We start from the raw sequence: 13,432 nt of genomic DNA on the forward strand, positions 1-13,432 counted from the left end.
GAGCCTTCCCCCTCTCTTTTTCTGCCTGCCTCTCTGCCTGCTTGTGATCTCTCTCTCTCTGTCAAATAAATAAATAAAATCTTTTTTTTTAAGATTTTATTTATTTATTTGACAGAGAGAGAGATCACAAGCAGGCAGAGAGGCAGGCAGAGAGAGAGGAGGAAGCAGGCTCCCTGCTGAGCAGAGAGCTCGATGCGGGACTTGATCCCAGGACCCTGAGATCATGACCTGAGCCGAAGGCAGCGGCTTAACCCACTGAGCCACCCATGTGCCCAAATAAATAAAATCTTAAAAAAAAAAAAAAAAGTTATTGTGGACAGTGCTTTAAAAACCCACATGACACCTTTCTGATTTATGCAGTGCCCAGTTTAAGATATTACTGTACTTATATAATACGAGTCAACAAAATTTCTAAAGTCAACAAAAATATTTTTTGGAAACTTATTTTAAAAAGCAACATGTCAGAACTATGGTAAAGAAAATTTTGGAACTTTTAAGGAGGAACATGCAAAAAAACCCAATTCTGTGCTCTCAACAGAAAGACTTCCAAGTAAATTAAACACTTTATGTTTCCAGTTACAATCCTAAGAGGATACCATTGGAAAAGTGATCAAAATGATTCTGATAGTCACAGGGAAAAATAAACAGGCCAGAATAGAAACCTTTGAAAAAGGGACACTTAAGTTCCCTCCTACAACAGTATTACTGTCTGCAATGTACTACCCATTGTTCTAAGAATTGAAAATACAGTGATAAAAACACTACAATGTCAGATGCATAATTTATAAAGATATGATCCAAGTAAACTTGTAACAAAAGAAATCAGGGTGTAATGTAACTGAAAGCCCAGAAACAGACTCCAAAAATACATAGATGGTATTTACAAACTAGGACTAGGATGTACGGTTCACCAAGGCTGTTTGTATAATTTACATGTCTTCCAAACATTTAAAGCTAAACAGGAACATTACAAATCAACAGAAGGCCCCCAAAGAAAGCAACAAAGTTGGACCCTTACCTCACAACATCTAATCGATTAAATTCTAAAATGGTTTAGCACTAAAGGGCAAGAGTAGGAAGCCAGAGAAGTAAAACAAAACTTGTGTGAAAATTAAAATAATCTTGGAGAAAGCTTTTCTAAGGAAAACCATAGGAACAGAGTAGAATTGACTACATATATATGTAACTGTTAAAATTTTCCTACATCAAAACACACCATTCAGTATTTTTAAAGTTATAGTTTCCATAAGGCTCTCTTTCTTATACAAAGAGCTCTTCAAAGAGACAGAGATAAACACCTAAAAATTAAACATGTGAATAGTTAATAAAAGAAAAGATACCCGGCTGACATGAAATAATAATGAATTTCATTAGCAATCAAAGAAATACAAATTAAGATGATATATCACTAGTCCAAATGGTAGCTTTAAAAGTTTTAACAGAGCTAAAGGAAGAGTGACAGAAGTGAATGCAAAACTTATAGACCTTTCCTGGGCAATTTGGGTTCAGCAGGGGTTTAGAAGGACACTCTTTGCACCAGCAATGCCAAGGAAATCATGGGTATTGTGTATTTATGCAGATTCTTAGCACACTGTCATTTTTAACAGAAAAGTTAGAAATAGTTTGTGTCTGGCAATGAAGACATTTTAGGTTATGGTTCTTCTATAAAGGAATAATTGATAACCATCAAAAAGAAGGTAGAGGGGCGCCTAGGTGGCTCAGTGGGTTAAAGCCTCTGCCTTCGGCTCAGGTCATGATCTCAGGGTCCTGGGATCGAGCCCCTCATCAGGCTCTCTGCTCAGCAGGGAGCCTGCTTCCTCCTCTCTCTCTGCTGCCTCTCTGCCTGCTTGTGATCTCTCTCTGTCAAATAAATAAATAAAATCTTTAAAAAAACCACTAAGATTCTATGATTTAGGAAAAAAATAAAGAAGGTAGAATGTAATTATTGACAGAGAAGGATGTTCACAATGTATTATTAAATGAAAAAACTAAACCACAAACTTATGGGCAATATAAACCCATTTGTTGTAAGAAGAGTAGATGCTCATTTATATACATCCATCAAGGCTAAATATTAATGGTTATGACTGGATGTGTTCCTACATTTTCGGGTGTGTACCAGGCTAAAAAGGGAAAAATAAGTGTTCTTATCCAACTGAGCCGCCCAGGCGCCCTGGGAATTCAGTGTTCTGGGTTTTAAGCTTTGCCCCTACAACATGGCACAATGGATAACAAGTTCCTCTTTGTCAGACAAGATTGTTTCTGAAAGTCTGTTCTGGGTATAAGCAAGAATAAAACAAGGCTAAAAATGGCCTGGAATTCTTATGGCAGTTTATTTACAGACTAACATATACAGCCTTTTTTTTTTTTTTAAACAAATGGCTTATATTAAACACATCAGATTCACAGTTACAAGACTTTACTAAAAGTTCTTGCAAGAAAGCACAACACCTTTACAACAAACTGACTGTAAAAAACAAAAAAAAAAAACCCCAAAGGGTGATTCATTTACAGGGCCTCATTCTGAATGCAATTAGAACTAAAAATTCTTTTTTAATAGGACATTTGACATGGTGAAAGGAGTAAGACCCACAAAACTTGTTAGTCTACATAATTCAAAGGACAAGTTTTTTTTCCATTATGGTCAATACTCTGTTTTCTCCATCTTCAACTGGGTCACTTGATAGCTTATTAATTTGTTCTTAATAGCTTTATTTTTAATTAAACTAAAAACACTTTAAGAAATTATCTGAAGAGGCTTTGATAAATGAGAAACTGTTGCTCTCTCCTAACACTATTGAAAATTATAAAACCTTGGAAGAATTTAAAATTAATGTTTGCAGAGGACTGCTGATTTTCCTCCTACAAACAGAAAACAGATTTAAATGAAAGATTTTGTCTTACTACCGAATTGTAATAACTACGGTCTTAAAAAAAAAAAAAAAAAAAAGAGGAACCTCCTTTTTAAAACCTAGCCATCCTGCTCTAGGCTTCTTGTTGTTTTCTATTTCTCTATTTTTTGTTTTTCAAGTTGACTTTTTGAAGTCATTTGTGTTAAACTCATTGTTCAGTTTATAAATTTATTTTAGACACTGGTAACTATTTTAAGTCCATTTTCTTGTTAAAAAGTTAAGTGTTTCCTGCAGAATTTAGATAAGGCTTAGAGGGACAGCCCAGGCAACCCATCTCTGAATCTTCTTCTTAGCTATATAAAGCAAGGGGATGTATCGTATGATACTAGATTATTAGAATGTATGTTTCAGACTTTAAAAGTACCCAAACCAGTATCCCTGAGGATCCGTAGATCTTCATTCAGAACTTGTATTTCAGGTTTACTTAATTAAAAAAAAAAAAAAAAAAGGTAAGAAAGAAAGAAAAAAGGACTTATGGTGGAAAGTTGCGTAAAATTGGACTGTGCTCCCAGCAAACACACAAGTTCCTGTGAGTAGTTTGGAAGCATTTAACCCATTTCACCTTCCACCTTTCTTAAGAAATCCTGATCTTTTCTGCAGATTGGCTTTTTACAAACTGGTCAGATGCAAGTTAAAATTTGTTTTCATGATAGAGTTTCCAGCTGTTCTATTTCTTTCTGGAATGTTATTTCTCTATTCCAATTTGACTATAAAATTTCACACTCACATTGTCATCTCTTACGTTCACTTACGTGTAATTTAGATACAGCTGAGTAGCCTGTCAGCCCACCACAAGTATGACTTAATGCCCTTCGCAGGCATTACTGACATACCAAGTACTCGACTGTACTGACGCGTCCCGAGTGCTTGGCACTGGGCAGGCGCTGACTGTATGTTCACTGACAGAACGAAGCCCTAATCACAGCTAGAGCATTATCCTAATTCACATTCCCCCAAACCATTTTCATCAATCACCCCTTAAATGAGTCTCTTAAAATTTCATGGGTGACCCCAAGTCTCCAACAAATAGGAGACATGAGTTGCATGCAGGAACTTCCTGGGTCAGGAAACACAAAAGGGAGCTCACAGGGGAGACAGTAAAATGTCTTGTTTTGGTAGGTCAGGCTTCTGAGCCTTCAACTTTCATCTTTATAGTTGCCATCTGACTTACCTGTGTCTGTCCCCAAAACTTAAGTAATATATTATGTTCCTGAGATTTCACTCCGGAATACTCAGGGATTACGGTAATTATAATTTGGAATTAGTGACTTCCATCCCTGTTCTTTTTATGAAACCAAATTTGCTCAAGTATTCAATGGTACAGAAGGGATGCATGAAGAGTTTTACTACCATATTTCATTGATTCTTTTGTAGACTAACATCTCTGAATTTGGGAAGTGTCTTATAATTCATGCATCTTAGCATTGTGTTGTCATTTAATTGGCAACAATTTTTTTCTTTTTTTTTTTTTTTCTTTTTTTTTTTTTTTTTTTTTTTTTTTTTTTTTTTTTAAAGATTTTATTTATTTTTCAGAGACAGAGGGAGAGAGCGCGAGCGAGCACAGGCAGACAGAGAGGCAGGCAGAGGCAGAGGGAGAAGCAGGCTCCCTGCCGAGCAAGGAGCCCGATGTGGGACTCGATCCCAGGACCCTGGGATCATGACCTGAGCTGAAGGCAGCTGCTTAACCAACTGAGCCACCCAGGCGTCCCGGCAACAATTTTTTTCTAAGTGGTACGTAAAATATTGGTATGTCTCACAATTAACGATGTCTTAGGGTACTATTAGAAGCTGTAGTTCAGATTTCCAATTCCATCAACCGTTTCCCTGTCCTCCCAGCCACTCACCCAAAATACATACGTCACTGAAATGTTGGAAGAACTATCCAAACACAGTTCAATTTTATATAAAATATTTAATTTTTAAAACACAGGCTATTCATGTCACATAAATATCTTCAATTTTAGGTTAGCTGCTATGGTCAGCAGAATTATCGACTGTGACTATTAAGAATAACTTAGATACTGTCACTTATAGGAAAGTCTAAAGCGCTAAGACTCACCATATTAAAATTTCAGATACTTGAATACTGTAGCTATTTTGCTAAATTTCAAAATATTTCTTCACTTCCTGCAATGTAGTTTTATTATAAGTTGTTAGTACGCAATATTCAAATAAAAGCAAAATAATTTTTCTTCCATTCATTTCTTTCTCCCCAACAACAAAAAAAAAGTTCCATCGAAAAAATAAAATGATCAACTGACATCAACTCATTTTATAGCAGTAAAATGGTAAAATATCCACTTCAAAATATCCTGTCACCAAACTACAATGTTTCCCATATACTGTTTTGAAATGAAGGGTCACAAGTCAGATAGAGGGCGTGGGGGTAAAAAGACTGAGTTTAGAACTGGAGCAATTTCCATTCTAAAACAGTTCTTTCAATTTACAATTCCAATCAAAAAGTAAGTTAACCGGAGAGCAGTTAAAACAAAATGGCTAATTGGCACGACTCTCATTTCCAGAGTTTATTTTTCCATTTAGTGATTAACGGAAACACTGGTTCTTCACCTTTGGTTCCTTTCGAGAATTATTATAATTCTGTGTGTGCGTGAGCGTGCACGAAAAGTTAGTTAGACTTGACACCATTACGGCTTACATAAGGGGTAGTCTGTCATTCTTTGTTGCTTTTAAAAAAAGAAAAAAATGTTAATAATGAACTAAAGTTGCTCTAAGTCTGGCAGAAGTCGTAATAAACCTCACAGAAGGTAAGAGGAGGGAAGATAAGAGGTTTTCTTTCACTACTTTTTCTTTTTAGCATCAGTAAATTCAATCTAGGCAATGTTTCTAGTTAACAAACTGAACAGTTAATTTTTTCTTAAAATGGCATTGCATAACTTAAGATATATGATGTTTGCCACCCCCCCCGCCATAAACTTTAACAGAATCAGGGAAATTCTGTTTCTGAAGCCTCGCGTCTACACTACTGCCTTCCAATGATCCATGACAAAATGAAACAGGGACAGTATGGCAGCCTCGAAAAAAATGGTACTTGGAAATGCTCATTTAGCTATTACTTTCAACCACTTAAATGACATAACTTTGTAGAACTTCTTGGAAGTAACGAGGTCCTGACTGGAGTTCTAGTCCCTTTGTTTGCTCTCACTCTCATATCAAGACCAGGTGATAGTGGAAGGTAACACAGCCCAGCGATAGGCAGGAAAGAAGTGGGACAGGCAGAGGGAATGGATCTAGCAGGAACTGACAGGCAGCCCCGAAAACACTGGAGAGCTCCCTGCCTCTTCAATACAGTGTATTGATTCCCTTTAGAAGACAAATGGGTATAAAGGTTAACTGCTTTTTCAGACCTTAAGCTTACCTGTTAAGGCACTTACTTACCCTCCCCACCCCATATTTTTCATATAAAACCCACTATTTCATTTGAATGCATTTTGCTCGGCTATGATAATCTGCAAAATAAAACAAAAATAACGTTGACCATTTTTTTTTTTTTATAAAACTGTTGCATCAAGAGAAAGGTTGTGTTTTATTTTCTGAAGTGAGCACAAAGTACACCTTTCACAATAACACTGAAAGCAGGTGCAAAGACTGACAGTGACCTTTGACTAAAGGTAGCTTTGTAAAAAGAAAATACCAAATAAATCAGTGCCCTTTCTGATTGTTGTAAAACTGAGGGGGGCAGGGGAGGGGTTGGTTGGTTGTTACATAAAAGTTGGTCCAAACTTACAAAAAAAGCACAAATGTGCATAGTTCAGAAGATCTGCAAGAGGGCCATAAAAGACTCTTATGTCCCTAAGATCAGCATCCACTTAAAACTGCAAGAATACAAAATAAAACTGTTAACTAGAATTTGTGAAGATGTACAATCAACAGATCTAGTTTTTAGAACAGCATGAATTTAAGCAAAGGTTTTTTTTTCTTTTTTTTTTTTAACTATTGTATGCAAGACCCTTTTCCACATAAAAATAAAGCTGTTGTTGAATTAATATTATTCAAGTCTCTTGGATTGCTGCCTTAAATTGCAGCTAGAAAAGTCTTTCCAGATAAAAATGATGTGCCTGAGGAAAAACAGATACTCAGTATGGTAACCCTCTGCCTCGACCTCTGCCAGCTGGTGTGCTAATGTGTCCCCTGTATCCTTGTGAGTATCCAGGTCCTTGGGCAGGAGAAGTCCAGGTCTGCCCGTGCATGAGGCCGGGGCCGCCCGGGTTTTCCTGTAAGTTACCGCCATAGTTATAGTTGTGCATCTTTGCTGGCAAAGGATGAGTACTCTCTGGCCCTGCGGGAGGGTCACTGCTGTTGGCCAGGACTGCAATGGGGCCATGGCTATATTCAAACCTGTGGTCCTTGTCTCCACTAAACAACATGGGACCGGTATTGAGGTAAATGTCTCCATATCCAGCTACTGAACTGGGAAATGACTCGGAAAAGGCAGAAGGCTGAGGCGGACCACCAGAATGAGATGAAGCAGTACTGTAGTTATCCAAAGACTGAATATCCGAGTTTCCAATGAAGCTCCGTCGTTCCAGTGTTGGAGCAGAGCTACCTCCCAGACTGTCACTGCTAACGTAGGGAGCGGAAGAGAAAGAGGAGGATCCAAAATTGTCCTTGTAGTCGGAAGTGGGTACGTAAGTGTCTCCTGCCTGGTAATCAATACCACTTTCTCTTTTGGGGTCATCCTGGGGCTGATGCTGGGCGAGCAGCTGTAACAAGGCAGCTTTCACTCCGGCGTGAGGGTCAGTTAACGCAGAGCTAGTGGTGGGAACATGCTGGTTTTCTGTCCGATAATCCAGATCTTCTTCAGTGACTGGTGGTGGTTCAGGTGGCTCAGGAGGTCGCTGATCAGGAGGCAGAATACGAGGCCGGTCTGGTTCTGGTGTGAGCTCCAACATCCTCATATCTTGATGCTGAATGAGGTCATCTTGCCCTAAGTGACGCAAAGCAAAAAAGAAGAGTTAAAAGTTATCATGGAAAACCAGAAGTTCCAAACAGTCCATGTTTCCTATGGGTGGTTGTAATGAACATCAGAAGTTCCATCTCTGGAGAAAGGGAAAAAAAAAAGAGAGAGAGAGAGAGAAAGGAAGGACGGAAAGAAGGAAAAAAGGAAGGGAAGGGAAAGCAAAAGAAGGAAAAAGGGACGGAAGTGCTAATTTGCAGGCTACCGCTTAAGTCTACGGTGACTGAAAAATTTAATTGCATTTGACTTCTCAAAGGTGTCTCACATCAACCTATTTATCGCTTGAAGAACAAAAAGCTCCTATCCAGAGTCTCTGCCTTGGTCAGTATCGTCTTGTAGTTGGAGTAAAGACTTTCTCAACTACAGGTTTACATGAGAAGGCTCTACAGCATTCATAATGAGCCAAGTCACACGTGGAGAATTTGTTAAAGAAGCTGCTCCTAGAAATAAAACGACTAAGGAGACAACCCACCACCTGGGATTTTTCAGAACCCGTCCACCAGTGATGCCACGGACACTCCGCGTCACCGCTGCCCCCCAACACCACGCACACGGCGCGGGCAGCAGCGTGTTAGAGATGGGCCATCTGCACACTCACCTGACGCCGGGGTGCTAGGTTCTGGAGGTGGCCTGAGTTGTAACGACGCTTCGTGTCCTGATCCATTTTCCCTCTCTTCTAGCAGCACATCCTTCTGCTTTGACTGCTGGGCCTTTATTAACTGAGTCAGCAGAACCGCAAACGCGCTCTGCACGGCCGCCTGCGCAGCGTCCGTCTCCACTTTAGGCTGCGTGCTCTGAGAAGAAGGCTGAATTCCTCCCAATGGTTTCGAAGACTCCTGCTGTGGTGTGGATGGATCTGTCTGTTTTTCACCTGTTGCCAAAATTCCAGCAGGAAGGTTTATTTTATTTAGCTGCTGTTGAGTCTCAGAGTTTACCTTAATGTTCAACACTTGGACAAAATCAGCCATATTAACACTTGTTTTAGACTGCAGTAGGTTTAGGAGAATGGCCAATTCACTGTGGTTTAACTGCGGTCCAGGGCCTGTTTTTACTAAAGACAAAATTTGTATTAATTAGCATTGCCATAATTCATAGCACATCCCGCCCCCTAAAACGGCCCTGTGTGACCATATTCAAATGTACATTTGTGGGACAGTGTTTAAGAAATGCTGTGAAAAAGGCATCTCAGTCTAGTTCTAATTTCATGGACGTTTAAGATGGAACTGCTCTGAAGTTAAAACAACTGAAACTGTGGCCCATTCTTCAGGGGGAAATACTTCACAAAGGAAACGTGAGACTATGGCTGGAAGCCCACACCCTACACAGAAGCAGGAACCAGGACGGCAGAGGAGGAGGGCACCTACAGAGTCAGCATTCTCTAAGCATTTCACATCCTTTACTCCTCACAACAACCTTAAAACCATGATCTGTTATTAGTATGCGCCGCCCCCTTTTTTTTTTAACTGAAGAAACTGACCTCCGGAGACACTAACTCACATGCCCAAAGTCACGCACTCTAAGTGGCTGAGTTGAGGTGAGAACCTGGGTGCTCTGATTCCAGACTCACAGCTCTACTCACTGTACTGCTCATCTAAAATAATACTTTTTATATCTAAGGACTGTACCTTATTTTTGCAGTAAATTCACACTGTGATGTTTTTATTGTTGTGACTCTTTCATAAATGTATTTTATTCAAATTACCATTTTTTAAGTTAACTCACTTTGGGAAGCTCGGACCTCCTACAGAAACATGCTTATGATGTGGACACAAGAGGGTTTTAGCTCAGCATCAGCAAAACACCTGTTTTTCTCGAATTTTCCATTTAGACTTGTGATGGTTACACAGGTTCTTGTGCAAGCCTCTGTGAGTCACATGGAACAAGGCTCGAGGGTATATACTACCATGGAAGCTCAGTGACACTACATCGATAAGCAATTTCTCTAAGAATAAAAGGCAAATAGAAGAGAGACTTCAAGAAGATGAAACACTGATGATTAAGGCTATCCTTTTATTTTCTCTTTATATATCTTGAGATACTTTTATTACTTCTTAGTTATTTTTAGGTTAACTTGAAACAAACTTTTGCAAATTCTTCTCATGACCCCCAGGCATTAATAAGTAAGGAGCCAAGCCTGTTTGTTGTGGCGCTAAGAGCCAGTTTCCCTCATTCTCCAGTTCATGGACGTTTAACCTCTATCAGCAGAGGTTCTGTAATGATGCTCTCTCCTCTACAGAAAGGGCATTTTCTTATTTTAAGACAGCTGATGATAACAAAAATGGAGCACAGAGGATTCATTTCTATTTCACAAAACCAGAATTCTCACTTCTTAACAGTGACAGTTAAAAAAGGGGGGGGGGGACAAAAAATGAAATGTTGACCAACAAGTAACAACTGGTTTTGGTTTGTAATGTAACATGTATCAGCGCTTTAATGTAGTCTGACCAAGGTCAAGTATAAGCTTGCAGCTTACATGGGAAAGCATTAAAGGTAATCTCTCTCAGGCTTTCTCAGCTAATCTACTCTATATTTATACTCCACCACCAAAAATTGAATCTGATCAGACCTGTTTTCATCAACCAACTGACCTTTAAAACCTAAACCTAAATGACAGAATGAGTTTAGTAAGATTTCCAACCACACTGAAAAGGTTTCATTCTCAGGAAGAAGCTGACTCTTCTAACAACTGAGTCAGAGGAAGAAATCTGTTTCCCCCAAATAGCCTTCTTCATCATACATCAAGTCCTTTCTGGCACAACAGGAGAGTCCAATCTTTGAGATTCTAGAATATAATGGGACATATATTAAGCGTGAGTGGACATTATAAACCATATAAAACAGCTTCTTTTAGGAATTCGGCTGTTTCCCTGTATCTGTCTATGAACGCCCGCACTAGAGCAGGCAGAAAGTCAGGAAACCTGGCCTCTCACTGATCGCTCTCTGCCGAGTCCATCTTAACCCACGGTGACTTCTGCAGCGTCTGCGCAGGCAATTCCCAGGGAAGTGTTGAGTGCGGGGAATAAACCTGAATGTTTCAACCACAGATGCTTACACTAGAGCAGTCTCATCACCGTGAGGCCAGAACAAGGGAAGAACACCGACGCCGCGCAAAGCACTACTGACCAGGTGCGAGACTCGAGTTGGCCTGAGGTTTCAGCTGCGAAGATGGCAGCGCGCCCTGCGGGGTGCTGGCCCTGCTGTCGTCGAAGCCAAGAGACAAGTCCTTCCTGGGGGCTTTCACTGTGGACACATCATCAGTCATGCCCATCTGCTTCTGTCGTCTTCGCTTCTTACTCCACAGCTCATGACAATCTTGCCATAAAGGGAGGCTGGAAAAAAAAGTATCCAATTGTGTGCAATGTTACTTCTTAACAACACCCCAAAATGCTAACAGTCACTACAGAGCTGCTCCCCCCCCACACCCTGCCAGTCGTTCCAGAAGACTGCAGACACATGCTGTGTGACTCCTCAGTAAAAATCAGCCTTGACGCCCGCCCCCCAACTTCAGGGCTTCACCTCTACAGCCAGACTATTTTTCTGTGACTTCTGAATGATCAGTAAATAATCATTTAGTAAAACTATGAACGAAGAACACAAGTTCATAAAAGTATGTTACTATCATCCTTGGTGCAACCTTTTAAAGCCGGTTCTTCTCACAGTCCACCACACATTGAACAGGACATGGGGAAAAAAGGGGAAAAAATGCCACTTGCAGAAAATGGAAACAGGATTAAAAAGTAGCAAAAGCTAGGAGATGACATCTGTGAAAAACTTCCTAGTAAAAGCGTCTTACTTTTTTAATGCCCTCTTATTTACTTCCATAATGAAGTGCTCTAAAATTAAACTATGCTACAGAGAAGTTTCAAAAATAGGTAATCCAGGCTCATGACTACCTGTCAACAAAGATTCTGAAAAACTAGCAACTATCAAAATTACCCACAATTCTGAAACAATTCTGCCTTAATGTCATTTCATAAAACTGAAAACACTATAGAGTAACTTTTGCTTAAAGACATAAACGTTTGATTTAGAAGTTGATTTCTTCTTATGCTAATAAAAATTCCAATGGGAAGTTACTATTATATCTATTTTAAAGATGAGAAAATTGAGGCTTGGAAAGGTTAATAAACTTGCCCAGAATAACTACAAATGCCCTTACACAGCCCCAACCTGGTGATAGATCTGCCACCTTTAACCTGGATATGTTTCCCTCTAGGGACGCTCTCCAAGGGGTACACCTGAAACTGCTGTCAAATAACTCGCATCTCTCTCTGTCCTCTTTCCTGACCTCGATCCTTGAGAGTGGCCTGCACAGCAAGTTCATTCACACCTCCTCTTCCAGTTACTCTCATCTCGCGTTATAAGGTAAAGGCATATGCAACAACAGGGTCCAATCTTAGCAATATAATATTAAGTAAAAAAAGTCATTCCCAAAAGATTACAAACAGCATGATACCCTTTTAATAAATTTTTAATAAAATTAAAAACAACTAAAATTTTTAAATATAACTTTTTATGAATACATATAGATGGCAACAAAAGTATATACAAAAGAAAACAGGGATGATGGTTACCTCAGGTGGAGGGAGGCAAGGGGATAGGTCGTAGGGCAGGGGGTGGGGAGAGGGGATGATATGACTAACGGAGGTTATTGTCAAGGTTCTAGCTTTTATTTGGTAGGTTCATGGCTGCTTATTAAAATCATTTAAAATAACTAAGTAACTAAAAGAAAAAAAAGAGAGCCATGCATGGACCAATGATGAGTGACACGAGGATTATGATTAAACCAAGTCTATGCACCTGAGGTCCAAAAACAAAACAAAGGCATACCTCTCAGCCATCTTACTATGGTGCATTGCCTCAGCGTGTAAAAACCTCCTGGAGTAACAAACAAAGGTACAATTTGAAATATTGATATTGGGAAGCTTTAAGGCATCATAAACCCGCCGAAGACTTTCCTTTCTGTGCGCTGTGCGTGTGCATGTATCATAAGATGTGTGGCCTTAGTCCCTGCTGGGATATTCTGAATTCAGATACGCTGCGGAGTAGGGAAACTGGAGTGACCTCACTTCGAGGCTCTTGTGGCAAAGCCCCATGAGAAGAAAGCAAGCAAAGAACTCCACTAACAAGGGCTTTGGTTCCCTCCCATAGTTTAAAGCTAAGAGCTTCCTCTATGGATTATCTCAACACTCATCTCTAGGAAAGAGAAGCAATACCCAACAAACAGCTGAAACGTACAGGTTAGTGACTCTGACTCTGGATACACCAGCAATGTTTTCCAGGATGACCACATTTTTATTTGCTTTTCTGAAGGTTCAAATACTGGCTCAGCCACTTACTTATTGTGTCTCATCAGGCAAGTAACTTGACCTCTGTGCCTCAGTTTCCTTATCTTTAAAAATGAGATCAGCAATACAATCTACCTTATGGGGTAGAGGTAATACATGTTAACATACGCAGGCGCTGGACAGTGCCTCTCACACAGCAGGCACTATATTCATGTTTGATGCCATTTACCATCATTCAACATGACAGCTGAAAACTA

The 13,432-nt window shown here is 39.7% G+C and overlaps 1 protein-coding gene and 1 long non-coding RNA gene across 5 annotated transcripts in view; one reads left to right on the forward strand and one right to left on the reverse strand.

The window, feature by feature from the left end:
- Nucleotides 1-4,806: 4,806 nt before the first annotated feature.
- Nucleotides 4,807-13,432, reverse strand: part of CDK13 (cyclin dependent kinase 13) — a 122,890-nt gene continuing 114,264 nt past the window's right edge. The window contains exons 12-15 of one of the 4 annotated variants that reach the window (XM_032305812.1): nt 12,718-12,765; nt 11,011-11,216; nt 8,486-8,758; nt 4,807-7,857 (exon numbers count right to left, since the gene is read on the reverse strand). In XM_032305812.1, coding sequence (XP_032161703.1) covers nt 7,007-7,857; nt 8,486-8,758; nt 11,011-11,216; nt 12,718-12,765 — 1,378 coding nt within the window. In that variant the 3' untranslated portion in view covers nt 4,807-7,006. Of the gene's footprint in view, nt 7,858-8,485; nt 8,939-11,010; nt 11,217-12,717; nt 12,766-13,432 lie in introns of all 4 variants that reach the window. The other 3 variants (XM_032305810.1, XM_032305813.1, XM_032305811.1) reach the window with 3 other exon arrangements.
- LOC116569518 overlaps nt 11,214-13,432 on the forward strand; it is a 30,042-nt gene continuing 27,823 nt past the window's right edge. Inside the window, exon 1 of the long non-coding RNA XR_004277064.1 lies at nt 11,214-12,252. This is a non-coding gene — a long non-coding RNA (uncharacterized LOC116569518). The remainder of the gene's footprint in view (nt 12,253-13,432) is intronic.

Source organism: Mustela erminea, chromosome 11 (genome assembly GCF_009829155.1).
Source record: "Mustela erminea isolate mMusErm1 chromosome 11, mMusErm1.Pri, whole genome shotgun sequence".
In the NCBI taxonomy this organism is placed as follows: domain Eukaryota; kingdom Metazoa; phylum Chordata; class Mammalia; order Carnivora; family Mustelidae; genus Mustela; species Mustela erminea.